The sequence below is a fragment of the Mus caroli genome, chromosome 19 (assembly GCF_900094665.2).
Source record: "Mus caroli chromosome 19, CAROLI_EIJ_v1.1, whole genome shotgun sequence".
Classification (NCBI taxonomy): domain Eukaryota; kingdom Metazoa; phylum Chordata; class Mammalia; order Rodentia; family Muridae; genus Mus; species Mus caroli.
Window position 1 is genome coordinate 1,104,606 of NC_034588.1, and position 17,275 is coordinate 1,121,880.

The following is a 17,275-nucleotide window of genomic DNA, read 5'->3' on the forward strand; positions in this document are numbered from 1 at the left end:
CCTGCCTCTGCCTCCCGAGTGCTGGGATTAAAGGCGTGCGCCACCACGCCCGGCTCTACATCTCTTATTAAATATGGAACGTATACTGAAAAATCAGGGCTTGTAGGTAGTTGTTTTAATGAGTCACTTCATACATCCTAATTAGAAATTATGTCTCTTAATGGCTAAAATAGTCTGAACATTATATGTCCTATTTATCCACAGTTTCCTAAGGGTCAAGGCTACATAACACATAAGGAACCCAACAACATAAAAGAAATTTCATTGTACTTTTTTGTTTTGATCTCTTTCTCCCTCTCCTTCTATCCAAAGTTTCACGTAGCACAGTCTGGCCTTTAACTTACCATTACTTATACTTATTCATACATTATAACTTATACATAGACCATTCCTGATCCTTCTGTTTCTATCTCCAAAGTGCAACGATTACAGGCATGTGCCATCATACCTGTGCCATTTTTAGTTAATCCCAAGCCAAGAAATCAGAAAAAGGAAAAGGTGTTTTTCCCAGTAACATTCTTATTCTAATAAAAGATTGCTTTCAAATTTGGCAGAGAATGAGCATTATGAGTCAAAATAAATATCAACAGGTAATATTTTAACGTTGTACAGTTGCTAAAATCTAAAGTTGATGACTCTTACACCAAGGGGTTCAGGGTCTGAATCAAAATGATACTGACCTTTTCCCTCCATAAAAGTAACAAAATTGGCATTATATTTGTTGGTTTGGAGCTTCTCTTCCAAGTCAAAAGTTCTTTTCCCTTCAATTTCATCATCTGAAATGCCATCATCTTCATAGCGACGACGCATGGTACCACGCTGTGGAAAAAAAGGATACAAAGATAAAAATCATGCACTTTTCCTTCCTCTCTACCAAGCAGTCAGTGCTCCCCACGTGGAGAATGTGACTTCCAGTCTTGGTTGTTAGTTCAAAGCATTCACGTTCCTTTCTCTAAGCTCAGATTGGCTGATATTCTCAAAATGCACAAAATAAAACAAAGTTGTAATAAACCACTGGGCTTCCAACCTGTGAAGTTTATAGGTTTTTGTTTCTGTTTTGTTTTGTTTGCTTTTAAGATAGGATTTCTTTGTGTAGCCCTGTTTGTCTGAAATTCTTTAGATCACAGTGGCCTAAAACTCAGCTGAATTTTATTTCTGCTACCTCTTTAAGCCTAGAGATATAAATTCACAATAAAAAACCAACTCAAACCTACTAAATACCTATCATAGCTCCTCAGAATAAGGACATTTAAAAACACTTAAATAAGGGCTGGAAAATTAGCTCAGTGCTTAACAGTTGCATACTACTCTTTCAGTTTCCAGTACCCATGTTTGACAGCTCACAATTACCTGTAACTCTAGCTCCAGAGGATCTGATGCCACCATCTGTCATTGCAGAATAGCACTCACATATGCACAAAATCATACACAGATACACACACTTTCATATGATTAAATATAAAAATATTTTAAAATGAATATATATATATATTTTGGTTTTTCGAGACAGGGTTTCTCTGTGTAGCTCTGACTGTCCTGGAACTCACTCTGTAGACCAGGCTGGCCTCAAACTCAGAAATCCGCCTGCCTCTGCCTCCCGAGTGCTGGGATTAAAGGCGTGTGCCACCACACCCGGCTAAAATGAATATATTATATTAAAAAGACATTCAAATATAAAGACAAAATTTTTCATTGAGAAGAATTTTTTGTTTTGTTTTGTGAGATAGGGTTTCTCTGTGTAGCCCTGGCTGTCCTGGAACTCACTCTGTAGGTGAGGCTGGCCTTGAACTCAGAAATCTGCCTGCCTCTGCCTCCCAAGTGCTGGGATTAAAGGAGTGTGCCACCACTGCCTGGAGAAGAAATTTAAATTTATAAAACAATCTTAATAGTAGCCTAAATTAGAGGTGGAAGAGATGGCTCAGCATTTAAAGAGCAAGCTCCAGGAGATCCAATACCCTATTCTAGAGGCACATGCAGAAACCTACGCTCATATATAATTAAAAATAAAATCCCTTTATAAAAATAGCCTAAATTAAGCACTTAAATTAATAGACCAACTCTATTTTTCTTCTTATCAAGAAGGCTAAACAAAATACTAACTAAAAGGCCATCAATACAGCTTTAAAAATGTGTCTCCAAAGACAATATACAAATAGAATCATTTCTCAAGAAAAGATATTCAGTATCATTCATCAATAGATATATGAAAACCAAACCCGGGCTGGAGAGATGGCTCAGTTGTTAAGAGCACTGACTGCTTTTCCAGAGGTCCTGAGTTCAAATCCCAGCAACCACATGGTGGCTCACAACCGTCTGCAATGGGATCCAATACACTCTTCTGGTGTGTGTCTGAAGACAGCTACAGTGTGCTCATAAATAAAAATAAATAAGATTTAAAAAACGAAACAAAACAAACCCATCAAACTACTTCACACACACCATGATAGATGTCATCATCATGACTGTCAATGTAGGTACAAGTATGGAAACATCTGTCTCTATACATCAACCATTACTACTTAGCATCAAATGATATGTGCCACAATGTGAAAACCTAAAGCTAAGTAAAAGAATCCAGATGTGATTTCATTCATACGAAATGAATTGGTAAATCCATTCAGCAGATTTGTTGTCAAAGGTCAGTTAGGTCAAGTGACTTTTAATAGTATGGGTCTCTTTCAAGAATAACGAAATTCTAGAATTAGTATTAGTGTTTACACACAGACAAACAGGCCCAGTCCCATTGTTGAAGAAGATGGCTAGCGAGTACAAGAAGACAAGCATGTAAAATTATGGTATATGTGTACATATGTGTATACATACTCGCATACACACACTTTCCCAAAAATAGTAAACTGTTTACAAAACTTGATTGTTTCATTACAGTTCATGATTTTAATGGGAAAAATCCTCTATCATTACAAAAACATTGAGACTCTTGGTCATTATGTTGACTTGATACTTTTTTGCTACCAAAATAATAAAAAGCTTGAACTAAGCAATGAAAACCACGTTTGATTTAAACTGAATTGCTTTAACAGATGACAAGAAAGGGATGCTGAATTAACACAGCTGGAAAAGGCTACACTTGTTTTTAACTCTGTTGAGTTTTTGTTTTTTTGAGACAGGTTCTTCCTCTATACAGGCCTAGCTGGCCTCAAACTCAAGATGTTCTTTCCTGTCTCTGCCAATATTGCATATGTTTTATTAAAGTTTGGTCAAGTTGGCCTGGAACAAGTTAAATCAATCTCTGCAGTAGACACTGACGGTATGAAAAAAATCTATCAAAGTAATTTAAACAAGGAGACTACAATAAAAATAAATAAATAAATATATAAATAAATATATAAATAAGGCATTCTCAAAAGGAGAGAACAAAAACCATTGGGTATAGTGGTGCACACCTTTAAGGCAGAGATCTCTGCCTTAAAGACCAGCTTTGTTTAGGAGTTCCAGGACAGCCAGGGCTATGTAGAGAGACTCTGACTAAAACAAAACAAAACTGTAAAAACTTGAGATTTGTGAAAGTTCATGTCCAGAAGAAGAAGCCTTAAAAGGAAATGAAGATGAAGAGTTGGCATTTAAGCTAGGCAGTGATGGTACACCCCTGTAATCCTAGCACTCTGGAAGCAGAGGCAAGCAGATCTCTATTGAGTTTGAGGCCAGTCTGGTCTACAGAGCTAGTTCCAGGTTAGCCAGGGCTACACAGAGAAACCCTGTCTCTTAAACCAAAAAAAAGAAAAAAAGAAAAAAGAACAAGAACAAGAGTTGGCATTTAAAGTTACATTTCCAACAAGCACACACTCTTGCCCCTCCCACCTCTACATCAGGATTCTAGCCAAGTTCATTTTCCTTGTAAGCATGTGTTAACCTCATTTATACCAACTAAAGTTAAAACAGAAAAACTATGGCTTTGTTTCTGAATGTACCAATAATTTTATTTATTTTTTATTTTTTTTTAATTAGGTATTTTCCTCAATTACATTTCCAATGCTATCCAAAAAGTCCCCAATACACTCCCCTCCCCGTCCCCCACCCACCCACCTCCACCCCTTGGCCCTGGCATTCCCCTGTACTGGGGCATATAAAGTTGGCAAGTCCAATGGGCATCTCTTTCCAGTGATGGCCGACTAGGCCATCTTTTGATACAATTGCAGCTAGAGTCAAGAGCTCTGGGGTACTGGTTAGTTCATAATAATGATCCGCCTATGGGGTTGCAGTTCCCTTTAGCTCCTTGGGTACTTTCTCTAGCTCCTCCATTGGGGGCCCTGTGATCCATCCAATAGGTGACTGTGAGCATCCACTTCTGTGTTTGCTAGGCCCCGGCATTGTCTCACAAGAGACAGCTATATCTGGGTCCTTTCAGCAAAATCTTGCTAGTGTATGCAATGGTACCAATAATTTTAAAAAGTTTTGTTTTGTCTTTAAAATAAAGTTTCCTTCAGGGGTTGAATCCTAAAATCCTGTGTTCATTCTCTTACTGTTGGTAAGCTACTTAATAATGCAGATAAAAAGAGATTATGAAACTGGGTTGTATTAGGATTAAATGAGGGAGAAAATGTAAGGAAACCATATAGGGAGATACGGTGCAATGAGGACAGTATTTGCCTAGCATGCATAAAACATTGGTTCTCTCAGCACCAAATAAAATCAAGTTTGGTGGCACATGCCTGTAATTCCAGATCTTGGGAGGTAGAGGCAGGGGATCATGATTCATCTTTGACTACAGAGTTCAGGGCTAGTCTAGGCTACACGAAACCCTATCTACATAACAATAAATTCCCAGTATTCAAATATATTAGCAACTGTGGTTCTGAAAATGAACCAGTTGTACTATACTTCTATTTTGCAAAAATAATCGCTTGTCTAGAGAGACAAGTCCTACATTATCTTCTCTTTAAATAATAGGTAAGATATTTCTCGTTCCCCAAGAAAGCCTCTAGTATTTCTAAGTTGAAACCTTACCTTCTTTAAGATCCTTATTTATCCAATTATAATAAATACTAACTGCAATTAAGTATGAAATGATCATGCTGATAAGGTGTTAGGAAAAGCCCCTGCTTCAAGTAGTAGAGTTGCTTAAAGAGAAGAAATATGCCTAACAAAAATTAAAAGATTCAAACACCCCTCTCTCTCCAGGATTTCTTTGTATAACAAGCCCTGGCTCTCCTGAGATTTACTCTATAGAACGGTGGACTCCAACGCAGAAGATTTCACCTCCTCCTACTCCTATGTGCTAGGATTAAAGGCATACTCCACCACTGCCCAGCCAGGGCTTTAAGAGTTTAAAAGACTAATACCGTTTCTACTTTCTTCTGTCTGCTTCCTGATTGTGGTTTAAGCTGTAAGCCTCATCTAATGCCCCAATCATCATGCCTACATTTCCCAGCCATGATGGTAAGACTCTTAAATCTCTGAAACCATAAGACCAAATAAATATAATGCCTTCAAAACTACACTTTATCACAGCAAGAGAAAAGTACCGATTATAATTTGCAACAGCAAAAATTTAATCAGGGAACTGGAGATTTACTCTATCAGAGGATCTGGGTTTGATTCTCAGGACCCACACAGTAGCTCACAGCCACCTATAGCTCTAGTTCCAGTGGATCTGATGTCCTCTTCTGGACTATTTGGATATCAGGCAAACACATAGTAGTAGAGAGACATACATGCAGGCAAAATACCCATACACATAAAATAAACAAAAACAAACCAGCAAATTGTATATTCCTGGAAACTTTTATTACAACTAAATATATCCATGTATCACTATGTTCTGCATATTTCTCAACATGGCCCTGGGTTCCATCCCAAGCACGGCTTAGGAAGAAAAAAAAAAGTCAGTGATGACAGTACATTTCAATACAACATACTAACCTTCCTAATGTATAACCTAAGCAGAACTGCACACAACCTATAATCTACAGACTGTAAACTAAGGCACTGAAGAAGTTGATCATCAGCTGTTCTCGCAATGAGCACTTAGTATTTCCTGCCACTTCAGAGCTGGCATTAGGATTACTGTTCTTAACATGAATTTACAGAATATCTTGGGTCAAAGGAACATTTAAGGGCCTGGCACGGCAGAACATGTGTATAATCAACCCCCAGCCTTTCACAGGTAGAATATATCGAGTATCAGGGCAGCCTGGGCTATACAGTGAATACAATGAATACAACGCCAGTCAAATATACATATCAAGACCACACTTTTTCTTTTCTTAAAGCAACATTTAAACAATGGCTCAAGTTGTATATCTCTTGATCTCTTGGCAGAAACATGTAGGCCCACATCAAGAAAACTGAAACAAACAGAAACTGCACAAGGTAAATGGCAAAACCTATCTTCAGGGGCTGGAGAGATGGTTCAGTGGGTAAGAGCACTGACTGCTCTACCGAAGGTCCTGAGTTCAAATCCTAGCAATCACATGGTGGCTCACAACTATCTGTAATGAGATCTGCTGCCCTCTTCTGATGGGTCTGAAGACAGCTACAGTGTACTTACATGTAATAGTAAATAAATAAATCTTAAAAAACAAAAAACAAAAACTCCCCTATCTTCAGCAGTTGAATCTACATAGCTGATACCCAGAGAACTCAACAAAAGTCTACCTTAGGGGACACGGACACATGGACACACACACACACAGAGGAGAGAAAGAGAGAGAGAGAGAGAGAGAGAGTGAGAGAGAGAGAGAGAGAGAAGACCAATAGCTGCTAGAGAGTAAAAGGGAATGTTCTATGAGCACAGCAGATTCTAAGGAGTAAAATAGCTCTGTATCTCTGTATAGTAATAAACTGGTCAACAGCTATAGAACTCAGGGCTGGAGAGATGGCTCAGTGGGTAAGAGCACTGACTGCTCTTCCAGAGGTCTTGAGTTCAAGTCCCAGCAACCACATGGTGGCTCACAACCATCTGTAATGGGATCTGATGCCCTCTTCTGGTGTGTCTGAAGACAGCTACAGTGTACTCATATACATAAAATAAATAATTTTTTTAAAAAAGCCATAGAACTCTGCAATAGAGTAAATACAGGGTTGGGGAGATAGTCCAGCTGTACAAACACTAGAACTGAAATCAAGAACACATAAGAAAGATAGGCATAGAGGTATAAATTTTTAATCTCAGAACTATGGAAGCCGTGACATAGGTAGACCCTGGAGCTATTTACCCAGCCAGTGAGTTAGTTCTAGCCAGTGAAGAACTCGTCTCAAATATAAAAATGGATGGCCCCTGAAGAGCAACAACCAAGGGAAAACTTCTGACTTCTACACAGAAACATATAGAAACTCAACATAAACTGGTGAGCGCGCGCGCACACACACACACAAAATTATCCTTATTAGCCCATCAATTCTAACAAATGTACCAAAGGAATAGAAGAATCTTACTAAGGATAACAGAATGGGGAAACTGTACTTCCTGCTCCATTATTGAACATGCCCGTAGTCCCAGCATTTGGAAGGCTAAAAAAGAAAGATTAAGAGTTCAAAGTCAGAAGCTGGGGTCCAGAGGACCTGGGCTTAAATTAAATCCTAGCACCTACATGATGGCAGCTAACAACTGTCTGTATAACTCCAGTTATAGAAGATCTGACACCCTGTTCTGGCCTCCTGAGGCACCATGTATGAGCAATGTACAGACATACATAAAAGCCTAACAGCCATAATTGTAATAAAAATAAATTGAAAAAATTTAGAACAATAAATTTCACAAACAAAACAAAACAAAACAAAACCAAGTAACAACTTAGGGTCTGAAGGTCTGACTCAATAGTATACCACCTTGCCTACCATGCACAAAACCCTGGGTTCCATTTCCAGCAATACAGCAAATAGGGTTGATTAATTTGAAAAAGTCAGTGGCAAGGGAAGGAGACACAAGTATGAAAATTTTTTCACTGTCTGTGTAATATCTATCAAAATACAACCTTGCCACTGTACAAGACAAGCAACACAGACATCAAACAAATTAAAGAACATATCTTGTATTTATGGATGTTAAGATTTCAATTTCTATCAGTCTTCATGCTACAAAATGCTAATTTTGTCACAACACAACCATTTCAAACCCTAAGAAAGAAAACTACTTAAATGCATGTACACAAACATTTGTGGTGGCATTGAACAGAATCATGAAAGGCGAGAAACCACCCAAATATCCATCAGTGGATGCATAAATGAACAAGATGTGGTTTAAAGTGAACCACAAACTCCCTAACTCCTGCTGTGTCAAAGAAAATAGGCACTAAATATAAATGATTCTACTAATATGAAATACCTATAGTAACAGACACAAAACCTATTAAAGTGGGTTATCAGAGAGGCTAGAGAAAGTAATGGAGAATAACTACTTAATTTTTCAAGATGCTTAGAAATTGATGGTTAGGTTTTGTTTTGCTGTTTTTTGGAGACAAGGTTTATACACCCTATAGAGTTGTATGTAGTCCATACCATACACTGGCCTCCAATACAAGAAATCTGCCTCTCTCTGCTCCTGAGTGCTAGAATTAAAGACCTGCATCACCACACCTCTCCTACAAAATATTTTGAATGTACTAAAACACTACCGAGTTGTACTATTGAAAATAGTTAATTTAGGTTGTGACTTTTACCTCTATTTTCTTTTTGTTTGCTTGTTTTTCTTTTCTTTTGGGGTGGGGGTGAGGGTGGGGTGGTACATTGAGACAGGGTTTTTCTATGTAACCCTGGCTGTTCTGGAATGCTACTGACCAAGGAGCCCTGAGCACTGGGATTAAAAGCACACATCATCATGGCCATCACAACTGCTGATGTTTTACCTACTTTCAAAACTGATTTTAAGGCCAAATTTGTTTGCATAACAAGCTGCAGGCCAGCCAAGGCTATATATAGCAAGATAAAAAGATAAGGAAAAATTGTAAAAAAAAAATCATGTTTATTTGTTCGACTTCATAAAATCAAATGACTAGCCAGGTTTGTTTTGATTTAGTGGTTGAAGCTTCCACTGTGATAGATTGTAAGAGCCTAGAGTCAATAGTCAAATAGAGTGCAAAAGCCTGGACTGAAGGGGTTTAGGGGATAGGAGCTTTAAATTTTTATTTAGGCCAAATATCTCCTGAATCTCAGAGTTGGAGGCCAGCTTGGTCTACATAGTGAAACCTTTCCTCAAAACAACAAAGACTTATTTAGTACATTGAAAAATTCTGATCATTAGCTATTATAAAATGGCAATTCCCTTAGTCATGACAAAATTTCTGGCAAGATTTTATCCTCATTCTTTGGCAAGAAATCCCATACTAACCCATGCATAGCGGTGCACATCTGTAATGTGAGCACTTGGGAAGCTAAGGCAAGGGGTCAAGCTTGAGTCACTAGGTGGGAACTGGAGTAATGGCTCAGTGGTTAAAGAGGGGTTGCTGCTTTGTAGAGGACTTGAGTTTAGACACCCCCACACCAACATGGTAGCTTACAGTCATCTGTAACTACAATTCCAGGAGACCCAAACCTTTCTTCTGGCTCTAATGGTACTCAGCATGAAAAAAGTGTACCTACACACATGTAGACAAAACATCCATATACATAATTCAGCTTGTATTATGAGACTGTCTCAAAATTTAATTAACAATCTAGAGAAATTTTACTAATTTATGCAGATGAGTCTTGTGCCTGCATATATATCTGTGTACATGCATGCCTTGTGTGAACAGAGGTCAGAAAAAGGAGATGAACTCCCTAGATCTGGAGTTACAAATAACCGAGAGCTACCATGTAGTACTGGAAACTGAAAACCAAGACTTAGGAAAGAGCAACAAGTGCTCTTAACTGCAAAACCATTTCTCTAGTCCTAATCCACATAAATTTTAATAATTACAGATTTTGTACCTTGATGTGTAAATTATTTGAAATTAAGTATGTCAATAGTAATATATAGTTAGTTGCAGTGGTGCACACCTTTAATCCCAGCACTTGGGAGTCAGAAGCAGGTGGATCTCTGAGTTCAAGGTCAGCCTGGTCTACACTGTGAGTTCCAGGACTATGTAGAGACCTCCAGCCCCCAAAAAACCAAAAGACAAGAAATATTTAAATATACTGCTCCCCTAACACTTGAAAACTCAAGGTATAAAGCATATACAAATATTGCTATATTGATGCAAGAATGAAAAACTGAGAGGAGACAAGACTACACCAATTTAGAACTGGACTCTTTCTTTTTAGAGCAAAGTGTCAAGTTTGATGACAAAGCTACGTGGTAGTGCTTATAATCCCAGCGCTAGTGAGGGAGAAACACTGAGGATCAGGAGGTTAAGGGTCAGCCTTGGCTACATGAGAGCCTTGGTTGGTTACAAAGGAAAGTGATTAAAGTTGAGGTTCTATGCATATTAGGCAAGCACTTTATCAACTGAGCCAAATGCTCCTAATGAAATCAAGTCTCTGGAAGGATGTACAAGATGCTCTACAGCAAAGTACTTCTAATGGGAGTTGTTCTAGGCCACTGAAGTATAACAGAAAATTAATGTGGCCACATCCACAATTTTAAATTTTCTAGTAGCCATATTTTTACATGATTTTATATATATATATATATATATTTGCTTTTGTAATCTGAGACAGGGTTTCTTTCATGTAGACTCAAATTCTCTATATTATTGTCCTTTTGCCCCATCTACCAAAATTTGGAGTTAGTGATTTTTATACTGAACAGCACAACTCTAAACTGTTCAAACAAGCAACAGAACCAAATCTGAGGAAGCAATTTAACTATATGAAATCTCCCACAGCCATATACTGAAGTCATTCTCCATTTGGAATACAGTAACTCAGTCAAACCTTTATTTTCCAAGGTGTTACAAACTAACCTCAACCCCCACTTGTAGATCCTCCAAAGGAAATCATCCCTGGACAAGATGCCACCCCACATTCCCTTCACTCACGCTAAGTGTGGGTGGGAGTTTTGCTCTCTAGGCTTCACTCTATTCGACTCCAGTTCAGGTGCAAAACCCAACTGAATCTTTTGTTCCACCCTGCAACCCACTCTCACTCTCAAGTGATTAGAATTAGCACATTTCTATCTACTACTACCAACTTCCTTCTGTTTTGGTTTAATTCCTCAGAGAAAAGAGACCATGTCAAATTCATACTTTCCAACCCATCGATAACTTCCAAAATAATTCTGGCTTTTTTCTCTTTTCAATTATTTGTTTTTGGAGTGAGGGCCTCTCTACATAGTACTGGCTGGGGCTGTCCTAGAACTCACTCTGTAAACCAGAAATCCACCTGCCTTTGCCTCCTGAGTTCTTTTAAAGCGTTCAACACCATGCCCAGTTTCACCAGCCTTATCTTGATGCTACCTTATTTAAATGAAAATTCTCACAAAACTAGCTCTAGAAAAAGCAATGTCACTTAAAAATTAATCTCCTTTGCTAAGAGGCTGGGACTCATTTCCTTGATAGATTCTTTTTTGGGGGGGTAGGGGAGTTGGTTCGAGACAGGGTTTCTCTGTGTAGCCGTGGCTGTCCTGGAACTCACTCTGTAGACCAGGCTGGCCTCAAACTCAGAAATCTGCCTGCTAGCCGGGCGTGGTGGCGCACGCCTTTAATCCCAGCACTCGGGAGGCAGAGACAGGCGGATTTCTGAGTTCGAAGCCAACCTGGTCTACAAAGTGAGCTCCAGGACAGCCAGAGCTATAAAGAGAAACCCTGTCTCAAAAAAAAAAAAAAAAAAAGAAATCTGCCTGCCTCTGCCTCCCGAGTGCTGGGACTAAAGGCGTACACCACCACACCTGGCTTGGAACTCATTTCCTAATATGTACATCACAAGTAAACAAAATACTAAACTGTTATAGGTAACTACAAAAACAAAACATAAATAATACACTTAAGAATCAAGGAAATGAGGGGGCTGGCGAGATGGCTCAGCAGGTAAGAGCACTGACTACTCTTCCATAGGTCCTGAGTTCAAATCCCAGCATCCACATGGTGGCTCACAACCACCCATAATGAGTTCTGACGCCCACTTCTGGTGTGTCTGAAGTCAGCTACAGTGTACTTAAATAAATAAATCTTTGGGCCGGAGCGAGCGGGGTTGACTGGAGCAAGTGGGGCCAACCGGAGCGAGCAAAGGTCCTAAAAATTCATTTCCCACCAACCACATGAAGGCTCACAACCCTCTGTACAGCTACAGTGCACTCACATACATAAAATAAATAAATCAATCTAAAAAAAGAAATCAAGGACATGAAAAGAACAATTTCAACTACTATCTTCCCCTCAAATCTTTCCAAACCCCAAAAGATAGTAAGGAAGTATGTATTTTTCAGTAAAGAAAATGTTTTATTTTGTAGACTATTATATGGCACCTTTGACCTAACAACTTCTAGAATTTAAGATAAATTAATGTGATAGTGAACTGAGCTCTCTCTCATCTATTTATTGGGGAATGGGAGCAAATGTGTGGCTGGGAAATCAATTGTTAAGAGTGCCTGCATACACAAAGGTTTGGATTTGATCCGCAACATTGTGGAAACCAGATACAGTGGCACATTCCTGTAATCCCCAACCAGAGTCAGAAGCCAGATGATCAGAATACATGAGACTTTATAACAAATGTGCGCACACACACACACACCACTTTTACTAGTTGAAGCTGTGTTTCTTCTTTCTAGTTTTCCTTTTCTATATAATTTGGTGTAAGAGATGTCAACACATGACAGGTTATTGAATCCTGCTATTCTTTGACTACCAAATATGTAAAATATAGACTGTAAGACCCAATAATTATAGTATTTACAAAATTTCTATAAAGTTATCTCATTTAGTCCTGATATGATATAAGAAGTCTCTGGTTGTGTATGTGTACATATAAAAAGGCAATGAGAGACATGGAAGAATAAATACACAAACTGAAAGAACAAATAAAAACTTAGAAACTAAGCTCCTTTAACCTTATCCATATTATATACATATATTACATATTTATATGTATAGTTAAAAATCAATTCAATTTTGGGTCACAGATATGGCTCAATGGTTAAGAGCACTGACTGCTCCTCCAGAGGTCCTGAGTTCAATTCCCAGCAATCACATGGTTGCTCACAACCATCTGTAATGGGATCTGATACCCTCTTCTGGTGTGTCTGAAGACAGTGACAGCGTACTCACATACATAAAATAAATAAATAAATCTTAAAAATAAAAAAATCAATTCAATTTTGTAAGACATGGTGGCACAGGCCTTTAAACCCAGCACTCTTTCAGAAGACTAGATTTCAGTTCCCAGTACCCATATCTAGCAGTTTACAATTCCCTTCTTACTCTAGGGTATATAATGCTAGCTAGCCATGAGGACACAGGTGGATACATATACATACACAGGCAAACATATAAATTTTAAAAAATAGCTGAGGAATGACACTGAAGGGTGATCTCTGGCATGCCTAACACACGGGCACACCCTTCCCAAAGTTTAAGGTCACACAGATGTGGCCTGAGCTGAGAAGTATTATACCAGCTAGATTGTACAGCACTGGTAAGTAAATATGCAATTAATTCAGGAAAGGAATATTCACTTGACTTATTAGAGGCAGAAAAATATTTTTATGAAAATATGAGATGGGGTGGTACACGCCTTTAATCCCACCTCTTAAGGCAAAGGCAGGTGGATTTTTGTTGAGTTCAAGACCAATCTGGTCTACATGGTTCTAGGACAGAGAGATGCTACGTAACAGAAATACCCTGGTTCAAAAACCCAACAAACTAAAAAGTGGTATGTTTGTGAATCAACCAGCCAGAGTAAAGGAAGTAAAAGTGAAAAATCTGAGATAAGCCTTGATTGATTCATTACACATGTTGTACATATACAGCATGCCGAACCTATCAAGTGTGGGGAACCATGTACAAGTCCTTATCTCATGCTAAATTGCTAGGGATAACCATGAGCTGACTCTGTAGTCAAGGTAGGAACTGAACTTGTGATCTCTCCTGTTGCAGCCTCTTAAGTAGCTGGGGATTACAGGCTTGCAATAATACCAAATCCAGATCCATAGTTTTCTTAAAGGGTAGCAATAAAGACAAATAATTGTATCAAGTAATGACTTAGTAAAAACGAAGTCAACTATGTAAAAGGCCAGAGATTTGTATACTATAAAGAGAAACCAGAGAATCCACAGCTTTTTCCGCTCCACCAACAGAGTGTTTGGTTACTTTCTTATTGGTGTGATAAAACATCATTGCCATGGCATCTTACAAAATAATTTATTTGGGCTTATTGGTACCAGAGGGATAAGACCTTATCATGACAGGGAATTATGACAGCAGGCAGCAGATATGGCACAAACAGCTAAGGGTTCACATTGAAAATGGCATTGAAAGCAAGAGAATAAAATGAAATGGCATGCTGGACGTGGTAGCACACGCCTTTACTCCCAGCACTTGGGAGGCAGAGAGAGGAGGATTTCTGAGTTCGAGGCCAGCCTGGTCTACAGAGTGAGTTCCAGGACAACCAGGGTTATACAGAGAAACCCTGACTCGAAAAACCAAAAAGAGAAAGAAATGGTATTTTAAATCTCAAAGACTGCCCTAGTGACACAGCTCCAGCAACACCTTCTAAACCTAATCAAACACTCCCACCAACTGGGGACCAAGAATTGAAACCCCCAGACTACAAAGGACATTTAGCATTCAAAGCACCACACTCAGCTACATTACCAGTAAAATATCCCAGAGAGGTTACTGCTGTCAAAACCTGTACAGCAATACCTTTGGGAGTTGAATGACCCTTGCAAAAGGGTCACCTAAAACCATCAGAATATGTATTTACATTAGGCTTTAAAACAGTAGCAAAAAAGGGTAAGAAATATTGCTGTTTGGCTTTCCTGTATTCCTAAAGAAAGCCCCTGTTGAATCCCTGAAATTTTCATTCCTATTACAATAAGGTATAGATAGGTTCACTGATTCTTAAAACTAGTGAAAGATCTTTATACCAGACTTTTCCCAGGATGGGTAAATAAATAAATAATCACCTTGAGCCAGCATAGAACAAAAGACTTGTTTCTATTCCCCTATACCAAATCACCATTGGTGTTTGTTTTCGCCTTGATATGCTCTGGATTTTATAAGAGTTAGGTCTGTTTCAACTTCTAACTTTTCTGCTTACTTGTATCTACTTCAGAACTTTTTGTTTGTTTTCCCTTTTCTGTTTGCAGGAGAAAGGCTGGAGGGATGTCTTAGGGATAAGTTTAGTGATGGGTAATAGGTCTGGCTGTTTTTCCCAGTTTTGATTCCCAGTACCCACAAACAGTTCACAAACATCTTTAACTCCAGTCCTAGGAAATATGATACCCCTTTCTGGCCTCTGATGGCACTAAGCATATACATGATTCACAAATAAATACACATGCAGACACCAGGCAGTGGTGGTGCACACCTTTGATCCCAACACTTGGGAGGCAGAGACAGGCAGATCTCTGAGTTCGAGGCCAGCCTGGTCTACAGAGTGAGTTCCAGGACAGCCAAGACTATACAGAAAAACCCTGTCTCGAAAAAACCAAAACCAAAAAAATATATACATGCAGACAATACCCCCCCAACACACAAAATTTTTAAAAAATAAAATAAAGTACAGGGGCTTTACTGGGTGTGGTGGTTCAAATGTTTAATCTCAGTAATGAGGAGGCATCTCTTGAGTTGGGAGGCCAACCTGGTCTAAATAGTGAATTCCAAACATAGTGAGGCAAGTTTAACATAATGAGACACTGTCTCAAAAAAAAAAAAAAAGAACAGCTCCTCCACCCTAAAAGAGAACAAACCAGGGCCTGACTATGTATCCTTGGCTGGTCTAAAACTGACCAGATCTACCAGAGATCTACCAGTGTGCTGTCACTCTGACTAGCTCTTTTTCTGTCTTTTAGAAAAGACTCACTCTGTAGCCCAAGCTAACCTGAAGCTCTATACAGTATAAGATGGCTTTGATGCATGGCAATACCACCCCACCCCTACCCTACCATCCTGGTCTCTGCCTTCAAGGTGCTGGTATTAACAGGGTGAGCCATCATGCCCAGAACAGTATTTTTCTTTGTGGAAAGGTACAAATATGAACAAAGTACAATGGAATATACATATGAAATTATTGTGAAACCCACTACATTACACACTAAAAAAAAGTCAATGAAAAAAAAAAAACTTTTAAGATACTTTTCTGGGGTCTGGCAAGATGCCTCAATGGGTTAAAAACACTTGCTGTGCAATCATGATAACCAGAGCTCAATAACTAGAACCCATCATGGGGGAAAACACTAATTCAAAACAGTTGTCCTCTGTCTGACCTGAACACAGAGTATGGCATGCATGCTACTACACTCATAACACAAAATAGTATTTTTTTCATAAAAATAAAAATATTGTTTGGTAAATGAAGAAAATACCTCATTAAAAAATATTGTTTGGATTAAGTAGATGGAAAGCATAAAGCAGGCATGATAACCCCACGCCTGTAATCCTAGAACTCAGCGAGTAAAAGGCAGGAGGATGAGATAGGACTGGTAATCCTGGGCTACATAACAAGTTCAAGGTCTACTTGAACTACATATGACTGTTTCAAAGATGGAACAACAAAACAAAAACTACAAAAACAGTATATATCATGATGCTATATAGAAATTCTAAAGTTAAATACACTGTGGGGCTTAAGTATTAATACCAAAAATATCTGTCAAAAGTAGACAGGGCCAGAATTACACACAACTTAAAAAAAAAAAAAAGAAAAAAGAAACTTTTTGTTTGTTTTGGTTTTTTAACATCTGCCATGTACCAGGAATTGTTACTAATTTGATCAGTAAAACTCATGGTTCTTGTCCTTCAAATCTAAAAGAGCAGGTGGGTGTGGTGTTGCATGCCTTTAAACCCAGCATTTGGGAGGCAGAGGCAGGTGGTGTGTGAACTTTAGGTCCGTATGGTCAACAGAGTGAGTTCTAGGACATCCAGGACTACACATTTTTCGAAAGAAGCCAAAAAAAGAAAAAAAAAAATCCAGAAAGAGCAAAAGGAACTATTATTATTTTACTCTGACAACAGAAAACCCACATATTAAAATAATAGAAAAGGAACCTTTATCTAACAGGAATGAAGATGAAGATGTTAAAACTTTCAAAAGGTTATTGTAAAATCTTAGCTAAGGCCTGATGAATACAGTTGAAAGAAACAAATATGGTTTATATTGAAGGAACTACATATATAAAGATCCAAAAGTAAGACTTAGGAGAGAGCTTCAGTTAGTGGGAAAGAGAAAGGAATAATGG

At 38.5% G+C, this 17,275-nt stretch overlaps 1 protein-coding gene across 4 annotated transcripts in view; it reads right to left on the minus strand.

Moving 5' to 3' along the window:
- Kdm2a (lysine demethylase 2A) overlaps positions 1-17,275 on the minus strand; it is an 82,066-nt gene that overhangs the window by 44,658 nt on the left and 20,133 nt on the right. For 3 of the 4 annotated variants that reach the window (XM_029472319.1, XM_029472320.1, XM_021151213.2), the window contains one exon: positions 681-819. In XM_029472319.1, coding sequence (XP_029328179.1) covers positions 681-819 — 139 coding nt within the window. Of the gene's footprint in view, positions 1-680; positions 820-7,395; positions 7,474-17,275 lie in introns of those variants that run through there. The other variant, XM_021151214.2, reaches the window with a different exon arrangement.